This window comes from Trichosurus vulpecula, chromosome 4 (genome assembly GCF_011100635.1).
Source record: "Trichosurus vulpecula isolate mTriVul1 chromosome 4, mTriVul1.pri, whole genome shotgun sequence".
In the NCBI taxonomy this organism is placed as follows: Eukaryota; Metazoa; Chordata; class Mammalia; order Diprotodontia; family Phalangeridae; genus Trichosurus; species Trichosurus vulpecula.
The window spans coordinates 63576807-63592867 of NC_050576.1; the positions used below are offsets into that span (position 1 = coordinate 63576807).

A 16061-nucleotide genomic window follows, 5' to 3' on the forward strand; every position below is an offset into this window, starting at 1 on the left:
AAGCAATGAAAGTATTTGCTGAATGACTCAATTTTTAACAAAATGTTCAGACTATCTACCCTGACAGCACATCAGTACTGACTGAACCATATTGCCAGTCTATCTATATAAAATTATTTTATGAGAAATTCCACACATTTATAAACACTCTTGTTCTCATTATGGAAACTGACTGATATCAATCGAACTTTGTATGAAATTGTCATAATCACTATCAATGTCCTTTCTTTTGTCCATTTCCCATTTTTTGGTTAAAGCAACATGGTTAAATAGGTCATGCTGGTTGGTATTGTTTTAGTTGAACACCTTATCTTTTCCCATTTTTATTCTTCTAGCTATGTATTTTGATTTTCACACTAACAAGTAGATGGCCTGATGACACAGCTGATTCAAGAATGACTCCCACATCAGTAACAAGTCATTTCCTATTTTTAAAATAATAGATTTATATTTTTGTAATGTTATTCAGTGCTCACAATACCTATCACTTTCCAAGTCTTTTCTTAATAATAGCTGACAAGAGCTAACATTTATATAGTGCCTACTATATGTTAAGCACTGTGCTAAGTGCTGTATAATAACTACAATTATTATTTGATCTTCACAACAACCCTAGGAGTTAAGTACTATTATTACTCCCATTTTACTGATAAGGAAACTGAGGCAAGCCAAAGTTAGGTGACTTGCTCAGGGCCATACAGCTAGTAAATATATGAGGTCAAATTTGAACACAGGTCTTCCTGACTCCAGGCCCAAGACACTATGCATCATGGCGCTACCTAGCTGCCCCTATAATAGTTTCTTGAAAAAAACTTAATTTTTTATAGGCTTAAAATTTCTGCTCAGTCTACAAGTGTTTGGCTTCGCTCATTCCTTATGCTAGAAGCTTTTAGGTCAATTAACTACACATTGATGTAACTTATTAGGCCTTATCAAATTCTGCATACAATTTATCTCCCTCTTCATCTCCTGCAACAAATACATATAAAGTGTAATTATTTTCATGCTGTTCTTTCTACTGTGTTATGAGATAATGAATGAAATGATGTGTTCTTGTTGCCTATGCACACATAACAAAAACTGCTATCTCCTTTATTTTCCTCTTCAAGGAGAACTTGAGAAATATTCTTCTATTTAGCTTTCATTTCTCCTGGTTTTATTTATAGTGAATAAATGAAGACTAACAAAATTCTGTTCATTCACTTGTCAACAAGGTTCTTACAGGTAGAATACAAACAGTTAATATTTATAGATGATCTAAGGAATGTGTGACTCTTAGCTTCATCAGTCCCCTTTTTATTCTACAGTCAGTGAAAAAGCAGATGGGTGTCATGAAGAACTGAGGGTCATTTTGTGTTCTTCTTTGTTTCATGTTGCCATGAATTAAAAATTCATCACCAAATTGTTATTCTATGGGTGCCTAGGCTCTCTGAACATAACTAGGCTGGTCCTCAAAAAATCTATCTAATCTGTTGCCAGTATCATACCTGAATCCTTCCCAGCATGGCAGAACTTGCCAGATCCTGGACTACCTTGGCATGCCTTCAATAATCCAGAGTTGCTTCTATGCAACAGAGGCAACAGAATAGGACTTTGTGAATGTTACAATAAAATTTAGAAGGTACATGGGGAGTACAGGAGGATTAGCACCTCCAGTGTGAAGGTTTGCCAAGTTCTTCTCAGGGCTACTTATCTACCTTTGGTGTCCACCTTCACCCAACTCTCACCTGTGGCTCCAAGAAGCTGTGGCATGTGCAATGGCCACACCTTGGTAAACCATCTCAGCGGATGGGATAAACCAGGTTGAGGGTAACCAAGAGACCTCAAACTCATTTTTGAGTTAGGGGGATGTCTACTCTAAGCATGTAAAGACTTTCCCCAGCAGAATGGGTGAAGGAGAACAATTTGTTCCAATGGCCATGAAGGTGGCTGAAGCAGGTGCTGTGGAGCACTTAGAGCTTGATTAGGCATCAAAGATACAAAGGTCATCCGCTGCATCCTGGGCCCTAGCCAGTCATCCCGACTTCTGTCCTGCAACTAGACGTTGACGACTTAAGAAAAGCGAGGCTGATGATTTTATGCAACTCTGCCTCATTTAAATGCAATTCATGCACAAGTCAAGACATCATCTGTTATGTCACTGGTCCTCTTCAAAAACAATAAAACAATAAAAATTTCAAAATTCATCTTATATTTATTAAAAATATAATGATCTATATGGTAAATCTACTGATCCATTCTCAAACTGTTTTTCTATAGTTTTCCAGACTTTTTAATACCATAGTAATTAATAAGTCATTATGTACCATAGTTTGGATTCACATTTACCCTACTTAGAAGAATTATAAATCTTTCATCTTTAGTATATCAGCAAATTCTGTTAGTAATGCCTGAATAATTTTTTTTACCACAAGTTTAATTACTAAGTACTTTTAAAAAATACTATATATTGAGTTACGTTAGTTAACAGCTTGGCTCGCAGAATCCATCAACTTTGAGATATGCCTAATTCGAAAATTCACCAGTTTAGAAAGCAAAAAAAATTTTTAAATATATAAATACAAGCTACAATAGAAGTAATTCAAGTAGTTCATTCTACTATAGTAATCAATTCCAGTTATAAGTGCTTCAGACACTTCAGTGATTTGTGGGGGCTTACACATTTCATCCTTACCCAAACATCTCTCAGGAAACCATGAAACATTCAAAGCTTGGAAACAAACTGAGAAAACTGATGCCACAGCCACACTTTAAAATAGTTCATGGGGTTTTGGAGATAAACACTGTAGTAACTATAAATTCCCCATATGCATTCCTTGGTTATTTTCAAATAAGGTGATTAGATTATATTTGCCTTGGCAGAGCATTATTAGAGAAATCAAATTCTACCTTTCCCCTAGTCCAGGGCAGCTGCAACTCTCATCATGAAGAGGACAGTAAGTAAAGTAATAGAAGTTAGAGTCTTTATCCATAAATTCTAGTTCAACTCAAAATTCAAGTAATTAATCTAGGAATATGGGTCAATTTTAAAGCTAAGTTGTAAATCTACTTATCTCTAATATATTTATGTTCTGGCACTGGCTTCATTTTAGGAAGTTCCAGCTTTTAGGAATACCACAGTGTTCTTGTACTGAATGATAAGAATATATTTTGGGATGTGAATGAGTACAGACTTCTGTCTGGTGCTTCTACACTAAAATAAGTTATAGCAGTAGTATTGAAATTATGATGCTTTATAGCTCTTTATAGATTACTACTAAGACAAACGCCACTAGGTGGCCCCATAGTGCATAGAGTGCTGGGCCTAGAGTCAGCAAGACCTGAGTTCGAATGTTCATAGAGAGCTGGGCCTGGAGTCAGGAAGATGTGAGTTCAACTGTGAACTCAGACACAAACTTACTAGCTGTTCAACCCTGGGTATGTCATTTAGCCTTTGTCTGCCTCAGTTTCCACAACTGTAAAATGGGGATAAAAATAGCACCTACCTCAGAGTTGTGAAGATCAAATGAGGTAACATTTGTAAAGTGCTTGCACAGTGCCTGACACATAGTAGGCACTAGATAAATGTTAGCTATTATTATTATTTTTGTTATTATTAAAGCTTTTATTACTTTGAAAGAGGTAGGGCATCTGCTGTCATCGTTATTGTTAAGGCTTTAATTACTTTGACAGGAGGGTATATGTTTTTCTGGATATGTAGATCAGAAACTCTCCCATCAGCTAAATTATAACAATAAGATTTTAGTACAATAATAAAATTTTAAGAACAAATGAATATTTTTTCATGATGCTAGAATTACTTGAGGAATAAAAAATTAATAAAGAGAAGGAAGGTTAGAGGTCACAATATAAAATATCACATATCTATATTTAGAAACTTTTAGAATTAAGTTTCATGTGTTTGAAGTTGACAAAAAACAACCCAAGTGTAATTATCAAGAGAAATAAAATCTTTTTTATATGAAATATATTTCACAGTTAACATAATGAAACATTTTTGGCGTGCCCACAAATATTAAAATACCACATCCAAAGAAGCAATGTTTTGATTTGTGCTATTTGATCCCCCTCACCATGAAATGCATGGAATTTCTTTATGTCTCCAATGTCTGTCCACACTTTCTCTCTTCTCAGCCTCTAACTTATACATGCTTTTACTGAATATTTTCCAGAAGCTGTATTGATCCTAATTAGATTTCTTGTAAAACAGGTTCTGTCTGTAGGAAAGTACTCGGTAGCGACAGAAGGATTTTGAAATGGGATCATAAGAAAATAAAATGTCTATTCAAAGCTCTTCTACCCTACTCCTGACTTTCTTCTTACTCTATTTCTACCCAAAAGTCTCCATCACTTCAGTTTCTTGATTCTTGAAACTGCCACATGCTAAAGGCAATCATTTGGGGAGAAATACAAGCAAAAGATGGGTAATTTGGAGTCCAAAATTTTAATCCTATCACTGCACTAATCTGCAGGTATATTTGAGAGAGCTGACATTTCAATGATGTGGAAAACTAGCACACAAAGATGAGTGGATGAATTATTTGTTCAATTCAAATATGACTGAAGATTGAGAATGACAACTATTTTATAAAGTCAAGCTAATATTTAATTTTAGATGCCTTATTTTGCAAGATCTGAGTGATAAAACAGAACAATTAAAATTGCTTTTCTATTTTTTTAATTATCCTGCTCCCTGAATATCATCTTAACTCAAAATAAACACACACACACACACACACACACACACACACACACACAATTTATGTCTGTAATATTAAGTTTAAATGCTTTTCTGAAATAGTATGAGAAGTGAATCTGCCTTGGACTCCTAAGTAAAAATGTTCTAATCAGATGTTAAAAACACACTGTCAAGAAAACTTCCACAGCCACAATTTGACACTAAGGATATTCAGTATTAACAGGAGATATAAAGAACCCCTCCTCCCCCACTCCCACCAAAAAAATAAATAAAAATCAAGCACAGAAACAAAAAATAACTTGTAGGGTCTTTTAAATTTTACTATCTATATACAAAGACAGGGGGCTGTTACCATAGCACAGAGAGATACTTTAGCAGGAATGTTATTTTAACATGAACAAATATTTTAGATTATGAGAAAATAACCAAAAATAATTTTACATGTGCATATAATCCCAATAATTAAAGGAAAAGTTTTTATAAATAAAATAATCGACACACTGAACATCCTGAACACCAAATGAATGTGCCAAGGGTCATTATTTTTAAACATGTTGAGAATGATGCTATCAGACAAGAGGCAAAGTATATCTTAAGTAGCAAGAGCTTTTATTTTAAAAGGGTGAGGGAGGAAGCTAGAATGTTTCATTGGAAAGTCGGCTTATCAAAGATTTTTAAATTTTTTCGAATGTAATAAAATGAAGTTTGAACATTTATAAATCCTATTAATTACCACCATGCCTAGAACTACATACTAAATAAAGGAACAGTCATAAGTATAGTTGATTATAATGTGAAATGGTACAAGCTACCAATAATCAACCTGAGGTGACATACCATTAACACGTTTATGACCTTTTAAATAATGAAAGAATAAAGTACAGAAAATCATGGGTTGGGCTATTTTGTAATATATACTCTGAAATATTTATCTGTTAGGATCTTTTGTCGCTGTTTTTTGTTTGGGGAGGAGGTTAAGGGATATAGAACAGTAGAGAAAAAGGACAAAATAATAGTTTGTACTTCTCTGAACAACATTTTAAAAAAGTAATCTCTGACAATCTCTGAAACAATGGATACAGTATTATAAAATAAGGTTTTAAAATTTTTGCAAATTTTAAAATAGTAACCAATATTAAATCTGGCATATCTACTTAGAGTACAGAAAGTGAATTTATTGTCCTAAAACTCTCCATAATTTTTCCTGAATCAAAATGCCATGCAATTTCCTCATTATGTTTCTGTATATACAAAGAAAAATAGCAAAATCTAGGAATAACAAATTATGAAATATCAATAAAGGAGCCTTGCAGTCCTGCTCCTCTGGCCTTGAGCACTGGTCAATGACTATTCTGCTTACCTTTCCCTGACAAGGCATCACGCCGGTTCTGTAAGTAGTATAACAGCTGTTCTACCTCATTTAGTTTTGAGGGATGAATGAGTTTACACTCTTCAACCACTTTCCGAGCCAAGGAAGTGATATCAGTGTTGGCATTGAGACTCTTCAGACGAATTCTGTAAGCAAGAATTTTTCAATTCAGATATCATGATGGCAAGTGATATATTATAATATACATACAAAAACACATTTATGTAAATATATAGTTATAAGCATGTGTATATATACATATTTATAAGTTTGTTTATATTTTTTTCACATGCTTCCAAAGAATACACAAGTTGGAAGCATTAAAATCTAGCTATCCATGAAATATCAAATACAATTTGGACAACCTGGAATGAAAAAGAATACCAATGGTCAATGAAGGAAAGTCTTAGTGAATAATCTTGTTTCTTTAAAACTAAGCAAAAACTAGGAGGAAAGTAGCTAAAAATAAGCAGAAGAGCCTTTAGGAGAATAAAGAATAACTCAGCAGTCCACATTTGAAAAAGTACTTAAGAGCTAAAACATATTTCAATAGATCAGCAATCTCACTAGTGCAGGTATTCCCTCCAATGATGCAAATCTCCTACTTTCTCAACATATGCAGCTCTTTCCCATAAATGCTCTATAAGGGATTGTTCCAAGGTGCTAGGGGCCTTATGTTAGATTTCCTGTCACTACCTGAGTACCAATGCAGTACCTGAACTGTCAGTCTGTTACCCCTTGCTCTTGATGTATGCAAGCCAGACTACCTCCTTTTCATCTGACATTTCTTTATTTCAATTTGATTCAATGAAAACATATTTATTAAGAGTCTATTACATGCCATGCACTATGTTAAACACTGGAGATACAAAGATAAAAATGAAGCTGTTTCTATAACCAAGGTGATTATATTCTACTTAATTTTTATGATAGTTTTTATATCATCTGTTGTAAGCAATTCATAAATGTTAAGATGCTGGAACCTGTTAAAATCCCTATGCTTTTTTTTGACTGTGCTTTGAGTAACCTATAATTTTGATTCCCAGATATTGTGGTATTCCATGATTGTAGCCCATGCAAAATACCAGAAAAAAATGACGTTAAAAATATGGGATTTTGTTTCAGAGAAAAGCCTGGAATTACTGAAAGCACAGATAATTTATCAAATGCAATCCATCCTACTCTCTTCTTCCTATCCAGTTCTGGGCTTCCAGCATCCAGTCTTTCCTCTCTTCAATCTATTCTCTTCCATTTGACTGCCAAAATAATCTTTCCAAACATAAGTCTAACCTTCATGTCACCCCCTGTCTCAGGAAGCTTCAGCAGCCCCATCCGGCCTCCAGAATAAAATAAAAATGCCTCAGTTTGGAATTTAATGCCATTCACATTCTTACTGAGATCACCTTTGAGGGTTTACTGCGCATGCTCACTTTCATACACTCTGCATTCCAGCCAAATTGGCCAGCCAGCTGTCACCTGAACTTCATCCATCTCCTGACTGCACTGGCCTGCAATGCCTTCTTATCTCACTCTGACCTGGCAGGACTCCTTGTTTCTACAAGCTTAACTCATATGCTACTTCCTATATGACGTCTTTCCTGATTCTTAGCTTTTATACTCTCTCTTCCTCAAATGATCATGTGTATGAATAAGTATCGATGTGGATATACAAATAACTACACACTTCTTATGCTTATTTTTTATATGTACTATCTCCCTAACCCAACAGCAGAATGCAAGTTCCTTGAGGGCAGGGACTGATTTCCGTCTTTTGTCTCCACATCCCCAGCACCTAACATAACTACTTATAGTGTACAGTGGGGAAGGAACACTGGCTCTGGAATCAGAGAAACTGGGTTTCAATCCTGATTCTGTCACTTTCTACCTATGTAAACTTGAAAAAGTTCCTTAACTCTAGGTCTCAATCTCCTCATCTGCAAAACGAAGAGAATGGGCCAGAGGACCTCTGAGATTCCTTCCAGGTTTCTCATTTTGGAAGATCCACCCTTCCCCTCCTCATCCCCCACACACATCCCTGTCCTCCATTTTGAAGAAGTGCCCAGGACAGTTTCATGCTCCTTCCCTTACTCTTCTCCAGGCTGACTTTCTCCCTCACCCACAGCTTTTCAGCTCTTTTTTATGTGCTTAAATTCACTAGAATTTAAACTTGAAGACATGAACTGTCTTTCTTTTTCCTTATATGTCGCATTCCAAGCAGTTAGCACAAGCCTGGCACATAAGAAGGGCTTAATAAATGTTTGTGAACTTTCAGCTCAAAACAGACTCTGATGAACTAGACACTTTGCTTTAGCCATGAGGCCTTGATGAAAAATGCCTACCATAACTGTTCTCTGGAGTTTGTCTGGTATTATCTATTATTTATCAAGATGAAAAAGCATGAAGAGAAGGCTATCTTAATCAATGATAGCAATCAATATCAACTTCAATATTTATATTGTCACAAACAAGATTCTGTTCGAATATGAATAGTAATAAGTTATGAGGGTTTATAAAATGCTTTATACCTGAATAAAACTCACATTTTTTGACATTCCTTCCGTTCTCCCAGCATGGGATCCCCCATTTCTCCAAGAATGGTAGCTTCCACTTCATATTGAACAATAAGTGCCTTTTCTGATGGATGAACATCAATATTTCCTCCTTTAACCTTCCTAAAAAGTTAAATTAATATTTCATTACTGTTATAAATTACACGAAAATTTCATGTTCATTATCTGGTAGGACAATTGTATACACACATGGGATACACATGGGTTAAGGTAACACATCTATTCAGCTCCCATTCTATTTCATGGAATAATCAACCACCTGTACATGAAGCCTGCCTTGATTACGCCCAACTTCTAGAAGGGTAATCCTGCTAAGATTAGGCTACATTAGAAAAGCAGTGTGATATAGCAGAGTTCTAGAACTGAATTCTGAAAGACCTAGGTTCAAATCCCACCACTGACACTAGTTCTATGACTATGAGCATATAACCTAATCTCTCCAAGCCTAACTTTCCTCATATTTAAAATGAGGTGCTTGGACTAGAAGGCCTCTAAGGCCCCTTCCAGTTCTACACGTGTGGTCTTATTTATTTGGTATTTACCCTGTAGATATGTGTTATGTGTTAACTATATGTAGATGTTGTTTCCTCCAATAGAACATAAGCTTCTTGAGAGTAGGGATTATTTCATTCTTTGCATTTGTATCCACAGTACTGAGCACACTGACACATCGAAAAAGCTTAATGATTATTTCTTTTCCCTCTCCAATCTAACAGGCATAGATAGAACTCTCGTGCTTCCAAGCAGTGTGAGAAAAAAGGCATGGAGAAAGCATATGTAGTGTTGGGAATGAAGAACAGAGATAAGGCCAATTTCCTGGATCATTAAGTGCAGAAGGGGAAGCAATATCCAGTGAGACTGGAAAGGGAAGTTGGGGCCAGGAATGTAGGGTTTTAACATCAAACAGAGGAGTTAACAGTTAATTCTGCAGCAACAGGAAGCCACTGGAGTTGACCCAGTTGTATTAACTTTGTTAATGCAAAAGCCTGATGCAACTAAAATCATTCAGTTTATATTTTGTGATCTCTGCTATCACTGGTTTAAAATTCTTCCCCTTGCCATACTTATGAACAGTATCTGATCTTGTTCTCTTCCAAAGATACCGGAGTGGTTTGCCATTTCCTCCTCCAGCTCATTTTACAGATGAGAAAACTGAGACAAACAGAATTAAGTGACTCGCCCAGGGTCACACAGCTAGTGTGTCTGAGGCCAGATCTGAATTCAGGAAAATAAGTCTTCCTGACTCTAGGCCCAGCACTCTATCCACAGCACCATCTAGCCTCCCTATAATTCTTATCGAACACGGAGCTCTTCCCAAAGTGATTTATGCTTTCAAATTTATTGAATCTTATTTATTGAACCACGGATTACCAAGTTTACTTGTTTTTGATTCTTCTTTGTCTAGCCTGTTGAACTTTTGTAGTTTTCTAATTTTTAACCAAGACCAAATAATTTTGAATAGCACTTTAAAACATAATTTGAGGTCTAAAATGCTATTTATTTCCTTTCCAATCCTCTTTTTTTCTTGATATTCTAGATGTTTTGTTCCTTCAACTGGATTTTGTTACAGTTTTATTCAACTGTCTAAAGAACCCTCTTGGTAGTTTGACTGGAATGGCACTAAATCTACAAATTAATCTAGGTAATATTTTCATTTCTATTATTTGTGTTGGTCTCACTACAAGAACTGACAACTCCATCAGTTATATGTCAATTTTTTAGCTCTTGATATACTGGTCCTGAGTGTGCCTTGGAAAAATGATTCTCAGATATTTTATGCACTTTTTTGTTATTTTGAATGAGGCTTCTCTTTCTATTACCACCACTCTTTTCTCAGCTTTGTGTTTATAAAGTAGAGATGCTAGTGAGGTTTTTTTGGGGGGTGGAGGGGTGGTTTAATTAGCTACTTTAATAAAGCTATTATCTCAATTAATTTATTTGGTAATTGGCTAGGATTTCCCAAGTAAATTATCATACCATTAGCAACCACTAAAGCTATTGTCTCAATTAATTTTACTTAGGAAATCCTAGCCAATTAGCAAATAAATTATCATACCATCAGCAACTATTGATAGTTTTGTTTCCTCTTTGCCTACGTTTACCTTCAATTTCTTTCTCTTGTTTTACTGTTAATGCTAAGCATTTCTAAACTATATTGAATGCAAGGAAAAGGGGCATCTTTTTCTTCATCTGTTTATCTGGGAAAGCTTTTAATATTTCCCTAGCGTATATAACGCTACCTTTTTATTTTAAGATCTTCTTTACCATATTTTTAAAAAGTATGTCCATGCCTATGCATGATGGCAACACCATCCTCCCAGTCTCTTGCGCTCACTGCCTACCACCTAGGAATCATCCTCAACTTCTCGTTATCTATCATCCCCTTCCAACCCCCTATCCAATCTGTTGTCAAGACCTGTCAATTTCACCTTTACAACACTGTTCCAATACACTCCCTTCTTTCTGACACTGCCATCACTTTAGTGCAGGCCCTCAATCGCCTTGCACCGGGACTATTCCAACAGCCTACTGCCTGTCTTAAGTCTCTCCCCACTCCAATCCATTTTCCATTTAGTCACCAAAGTGATTTTCCTTAAGTGTAGGTCTGACCACGTCTCACCCTACTCAATAAACTCCAGTATCTAGGATCAAATATAAAATACTCTGGTGTTCAAAGCCCTTCATAACCTTCCCACTACCCCCACCACCCTCCCAGTCTTCTTATACCTAACTTCCTGCTATATCTTCGATTCAGTGACACTGGCTTCCTGGTTGTCCCTTCAACACATTATCTCTTACCTCTGGGCATTTTCTCTGGTTGCCTCCTTGAAAATGTTTTCCCTTTTCATCTCTGCCTCCTGGCCTACTTAGCTTCCCTCAAGTCCCAAAGAATATCCTATCTTTCCTAACCCTTCTTAATTCTAATGCATTCTCTTTTTTATTTCCTATATATCCTGTATACAGCTTGCTTGTACAATTTTCATCATTTATGAACTTTTATGACTTCAAGCATTAGTGTGATTTTATTAGTAACCTCATTTTCACTTTCATGTTGACAACAGCACACATTCACAGCTATGTCCAGGAGAGGAAAAATGAGAAGTGCAATTCATGCAAGTTGGTGGAGCAGCTGGTATATCCTACTAGGTACTTCCCTGGTCTTGTTCTCCCTACTCTTGTAAAAGAGCTCCCTGTGTATCCATCGTTTGCATTTCATTGTTTGCCTTTAAAACTCAAGTTTTATATTGCAATTATGCCCCAAAAGCATAGTGCAAGTCCTTTGGGCTCTAAGGTGATATCAAGATAGCAGCAACTAAAGTCCCCTTCTGACTTTATCTCCCTATAGGAGTATGATCTGTTGGTCTATGCCTACTTTCTGCCAAATTGCTTTCCAGTTTTCCCTGCAACTTTTATCAAATAGTGATTTTTTTTGTCTCCAAATCTTGGATCTTAGAGTTTGTCAAACACTGTAGATTACTACAGTCATTTACTACTGTGTATGGTGTAGCTAATCCAACATTCTATTTCTTAGCATAAGATTGATGATTACTGCTTTGAAATACAATTTGAGATCTCATACTGCTAAGTCACCTTCCTTGTCATTTTTAAAAAACTGATTCCTTTGATCTTTAGGATGTGGGACAAAGCAGATAGCAATGCCTTTTCTTTAATGTCATTTCTCATGATAAAATCATACCAGTTTCTGATATTAATGAAACAAAAGATTAAACTTCTTTATGTGTTGCCTCACTAATCAGATTGTGAACTCCTGAAGAATAGCTCCTGTCTTTTCTATCTGCATCCCTAGTGCTTAGAACAGTGATTTAAACATAGTTAAGACTTTAATAAATGCTTTACTTATTCATTCATAGTTTCTAATAATTTCCTTTATTCTTTCTTCACAACCTGGCCCTTTCCTACATTTCCAGTCTTCTTACCCCTTACTCCATACCACAAACTCTTTGATCCAGTGACAGTGGCCTCCTTTGCTGTTTCTAACATAAAACACACCATCTCCTGAATTCATACATTTTCATTGTTCATCTCCCAGCCCAGGAATGCTCTCTCTGGATTCACTGCCTTCCTTTAAGTCTCAACGAAAAGCCCACCCTCTGCATAAAGCCTTTTTCAAACCACCTAGTGCTTGCCCTCTGAGATTATATCCAATTTATCCTATATATTTCTTGCCGGTACACAGTAGTGTGCATGCCTTTTTGAACCAGGAGTCAGGATGGACTTGGGCACTAGCTGTGTGACACTGGGTAGATCACTTAAGCTCTATTTGCCTCAGTCCCCTTAACCATATAACAGAGAAAATATCTGCATCTAACTTGAAAGGCTGTTGTGAGGATCAAATAATATTTGTAAAGCACTTGAAACAATGCTTGGCACATCGTAGGTGCTCTATAAATGCTTATTCTTTTTCCTGCTCCCTTCCAAAACCACACCCCATTAGAACAAAAGTGTCAAACATGCAGACTACAGGCCATATATGGCCTGCAACATTCCCAAGTATGGCCTGAATCAGATTTAAGTGTAATTGGGAAATGTTCAGCAAAAGAAACACACAATAAATCAAGGATATTGCATTTTTAAAACTAAGTATGCAGTCTACAGGAATCCTTATCTGTGGTTTAGAGGCTCCTAATTCTATTTGGATTTGACACCACCGCTTCTGACTATGAGCTCCCTGAGAACAGGTTTTTTGCCTTTTTGTGTAACTCCATCACTTAGCACAGAGGGTAGGCACTTAATAAATGCCTGTTCACAGCTTCATTTGCTGTGAATTCTTGCTTTCCTTTCTTCATACCAAAGAACTGCTTTTCTCATTAGTTTTCTAGGGTACCTACCCCAGACCAATCCATATCTAGCACCCCACTCCCCAGTTGGGTAGACGTGAGACAATCTAGAATAGAAGAAAACCAGTTTGGGAAATGGCAGTGGAATCCAGAAGAAGGCCTGGGAAAAGTAAAATATAAGTCCAACTATGTGGCCACTTGGATTCTCCCTGCAGCTGTGTCTAAAATAGGCACTCTCACAATGTGAGGGAAACAGACCTCTTCAAAACCTGGGGCTCATAAATCCCCACAGAAAATAGTGAGTAAGAGCTGAGGAACAGATATAGTAGCAGTAGGCCTTCTGAAGGGAAAGGATTAACAATAAAGCATATTTTCAGCCAGTACACCAAAGAAGAGGAATTAAGGCTGACAAAAGTTCACTGAAAAGGGAGAAACGAAAATTCAAAGAAATGGTGTATCTCAGTGGGTAAGTACCTTAAAACAAGGGAAATGGAATCATAATTTCTGAAGGAAAGTAAAGATTGAAAAGCAAATTCTGCAGCCCTCCTCCAAATAATATTAATCCATCAATTCCACAAGCCCTAGAATAGTCTGTAAGAGCAAACAATTAAGTGAAAATGTAGGAGAAATAAAAACACAAATTAAAGCTCTTAAGGGATAAATCATCAAATCTAACCAGAGACTAGAGAAATTAAAAGAGACATTTTCTGTATCAATAGAACATCTGAAAAAGAAAATGACAGAATTTGAATGGAAAAAAATTCAAGACTAAAAGAAAAAATGTTGGAACAAAACAGAAACAACAAAAAAGGAAGAACATATGAGAGTTCTACAAAATTAGAATACTGACTTGAATTGAATATAGGATGTACAAAGAACCTAAGGATTAAATTTGTTCCAGGAAAGAAAATGAAAAAGAAAATATGAATACACAACTTGAAGAAATCATACAGAAAATTACCTAGAAATATTGGAAGCAGATGGCAAAGTTCAAAAATGACGGAATTCACAGGACACTAACTAAAAAGAACCTCAAATTTAAATCTCTATGAAACACTGTACTCAAATTACAAAACTATGTCATCAAAGAATAAATCTTACAGGCAACAAGGAAAAAATCCACTCAATTCCCATGAAAAAAATCATAATTGTGCAGGATTACTTCATAGTTACAAAAAAAAACCCCACAACAAACCACCAAAGAAAAAGGGACATCATATTTCAAAAAGCAAAAGCTTCTGTCTTGCATCCCAAAATAGCATTTTATAAAGTGACTCACTCTCAGGACTTCTCTGCCTCCATCCTAGCCTGGAGAAAACTATACACTGAGACTTACTGTCCTGATTGGTGACTCCCTAAGTTCAGAACAACATTTTATGAGTGGCTCCAGGCCTCCTCAATCCACTACATGGATATGCTGATAAATATTTAACACCTGATTCTCTGAAGCAAAGCAAAACAAACAAAAAAGATGTGTGTACAACTACTTTTAAATTTAATCTGCATTAACATTTTAAGTCTAAAAGCTTTCAAGTCTAAAAAAAATCATCAAAACATAAACTGAACCCTGATTTGCAGCATTTGCCAATTTCAAAGGTGTAAATGCTTATGCTGAAAATTCAACAATAGGCTCTGGGGAGCCTGTATGAGCTGGCTCCATCACACCCCTGCTTCATCCTCAATTTAATTCACTCTCCAGACTTTTTGGCAACTAACTTACTCCAATGAAGGCAGCCATTTTGTTTTAATTTTTTTTTAAATCTCACATTATCAGAGTAACAGCAATTAAGGCAAAGACAGCATCAATGACTTAAAGAATCTAAAGAACAAAATATAGAACAGAAAAAAAATCAGGGGAAGAGTAAGTAAAAATAGTAAATATTTCGAGAAGAAAAATATTACACTCTCATTAATAAATCAATTACCAGAAACTACCATACAAAATTATGTGAAAGCAGAAATGAGAATTCAAAGAAAACTGATGAACATCTATAACAAAATAAAATATCAAAGCAAAAATAAGAACTCAAAATCTTAACTCAATCTTTGAAAAGGAAAACAAACACACCATAATGGCTTGCAAAAGGAAAAAAAAAAGGCCTTGGTCCTATGTACTTACAAATTAAATCTATCAAACAATTAGAGAGGAATATATGCCTATGCTACAAAATTCTTCTCAAAGATAAAGACAGAATATACTTTACCAAACTTTTCTTATTAGTCATATGGTCCCAATACCCAAACCAGAGAGAGACAAAGAAGAAAACTATAATTCAGTATAACTAATAGATATTGATGCAAAAATTTTAAATAAGATCTAAAAAAAGACTACAGAAATAGAAACACAACAGTTCACTATGACTAAGCTGGATTCATACAATGGAGGCACAAATAGTTTGACAATAGAGAAAAAACAATTAGCATAGGTGACCACATAAATAATAAAGACAATAAAAGCAAATAATTGTTTCGATAAACGAAAAAAGAAACTTTTTGACAAAGTATAACACTCATTTAAGGTTTAAAAACCCTTAAAAGCATAGAGCATAGAAGTACTCTTCCCTTAATAAGTTCAAAAGCATATTATTAAACCAAAAGCTAGTATTGGTTGCAAAGGAGAAGCA

General features: G+C 35.6%; 1 protein-coding gene across 2 annotated transcripts in view; it reads right to left on the bottom strand.

Annotated features, from left to right (window-relative positions):
* KIFAP3 (kinesin associated protein 3) overlaps positions 1 to 16061 on the bottom strand; it is a 212944-nt gene that overhangs the window by 184145 nt on the left and 12738 nt on the right. For both annotated transcript variants that reach the window (XM_036756446.1, XM_036756447.1), the window contains exons 2-3: positions 8609 to 8740; positions 6060 to 6214 (exon numbers count right to left, since the gene is read on the bottom strand). In XM_036756446.1, coding sequence (XP_036612341.1) covers positions 6060 to 6214; positions 8609 to 8740 — 287 coding nt within the window. The remainder of the gene's footprint in view (positions 1 to 6059; positions 6215 to 8608; positions 8741 to 16061) is intronic.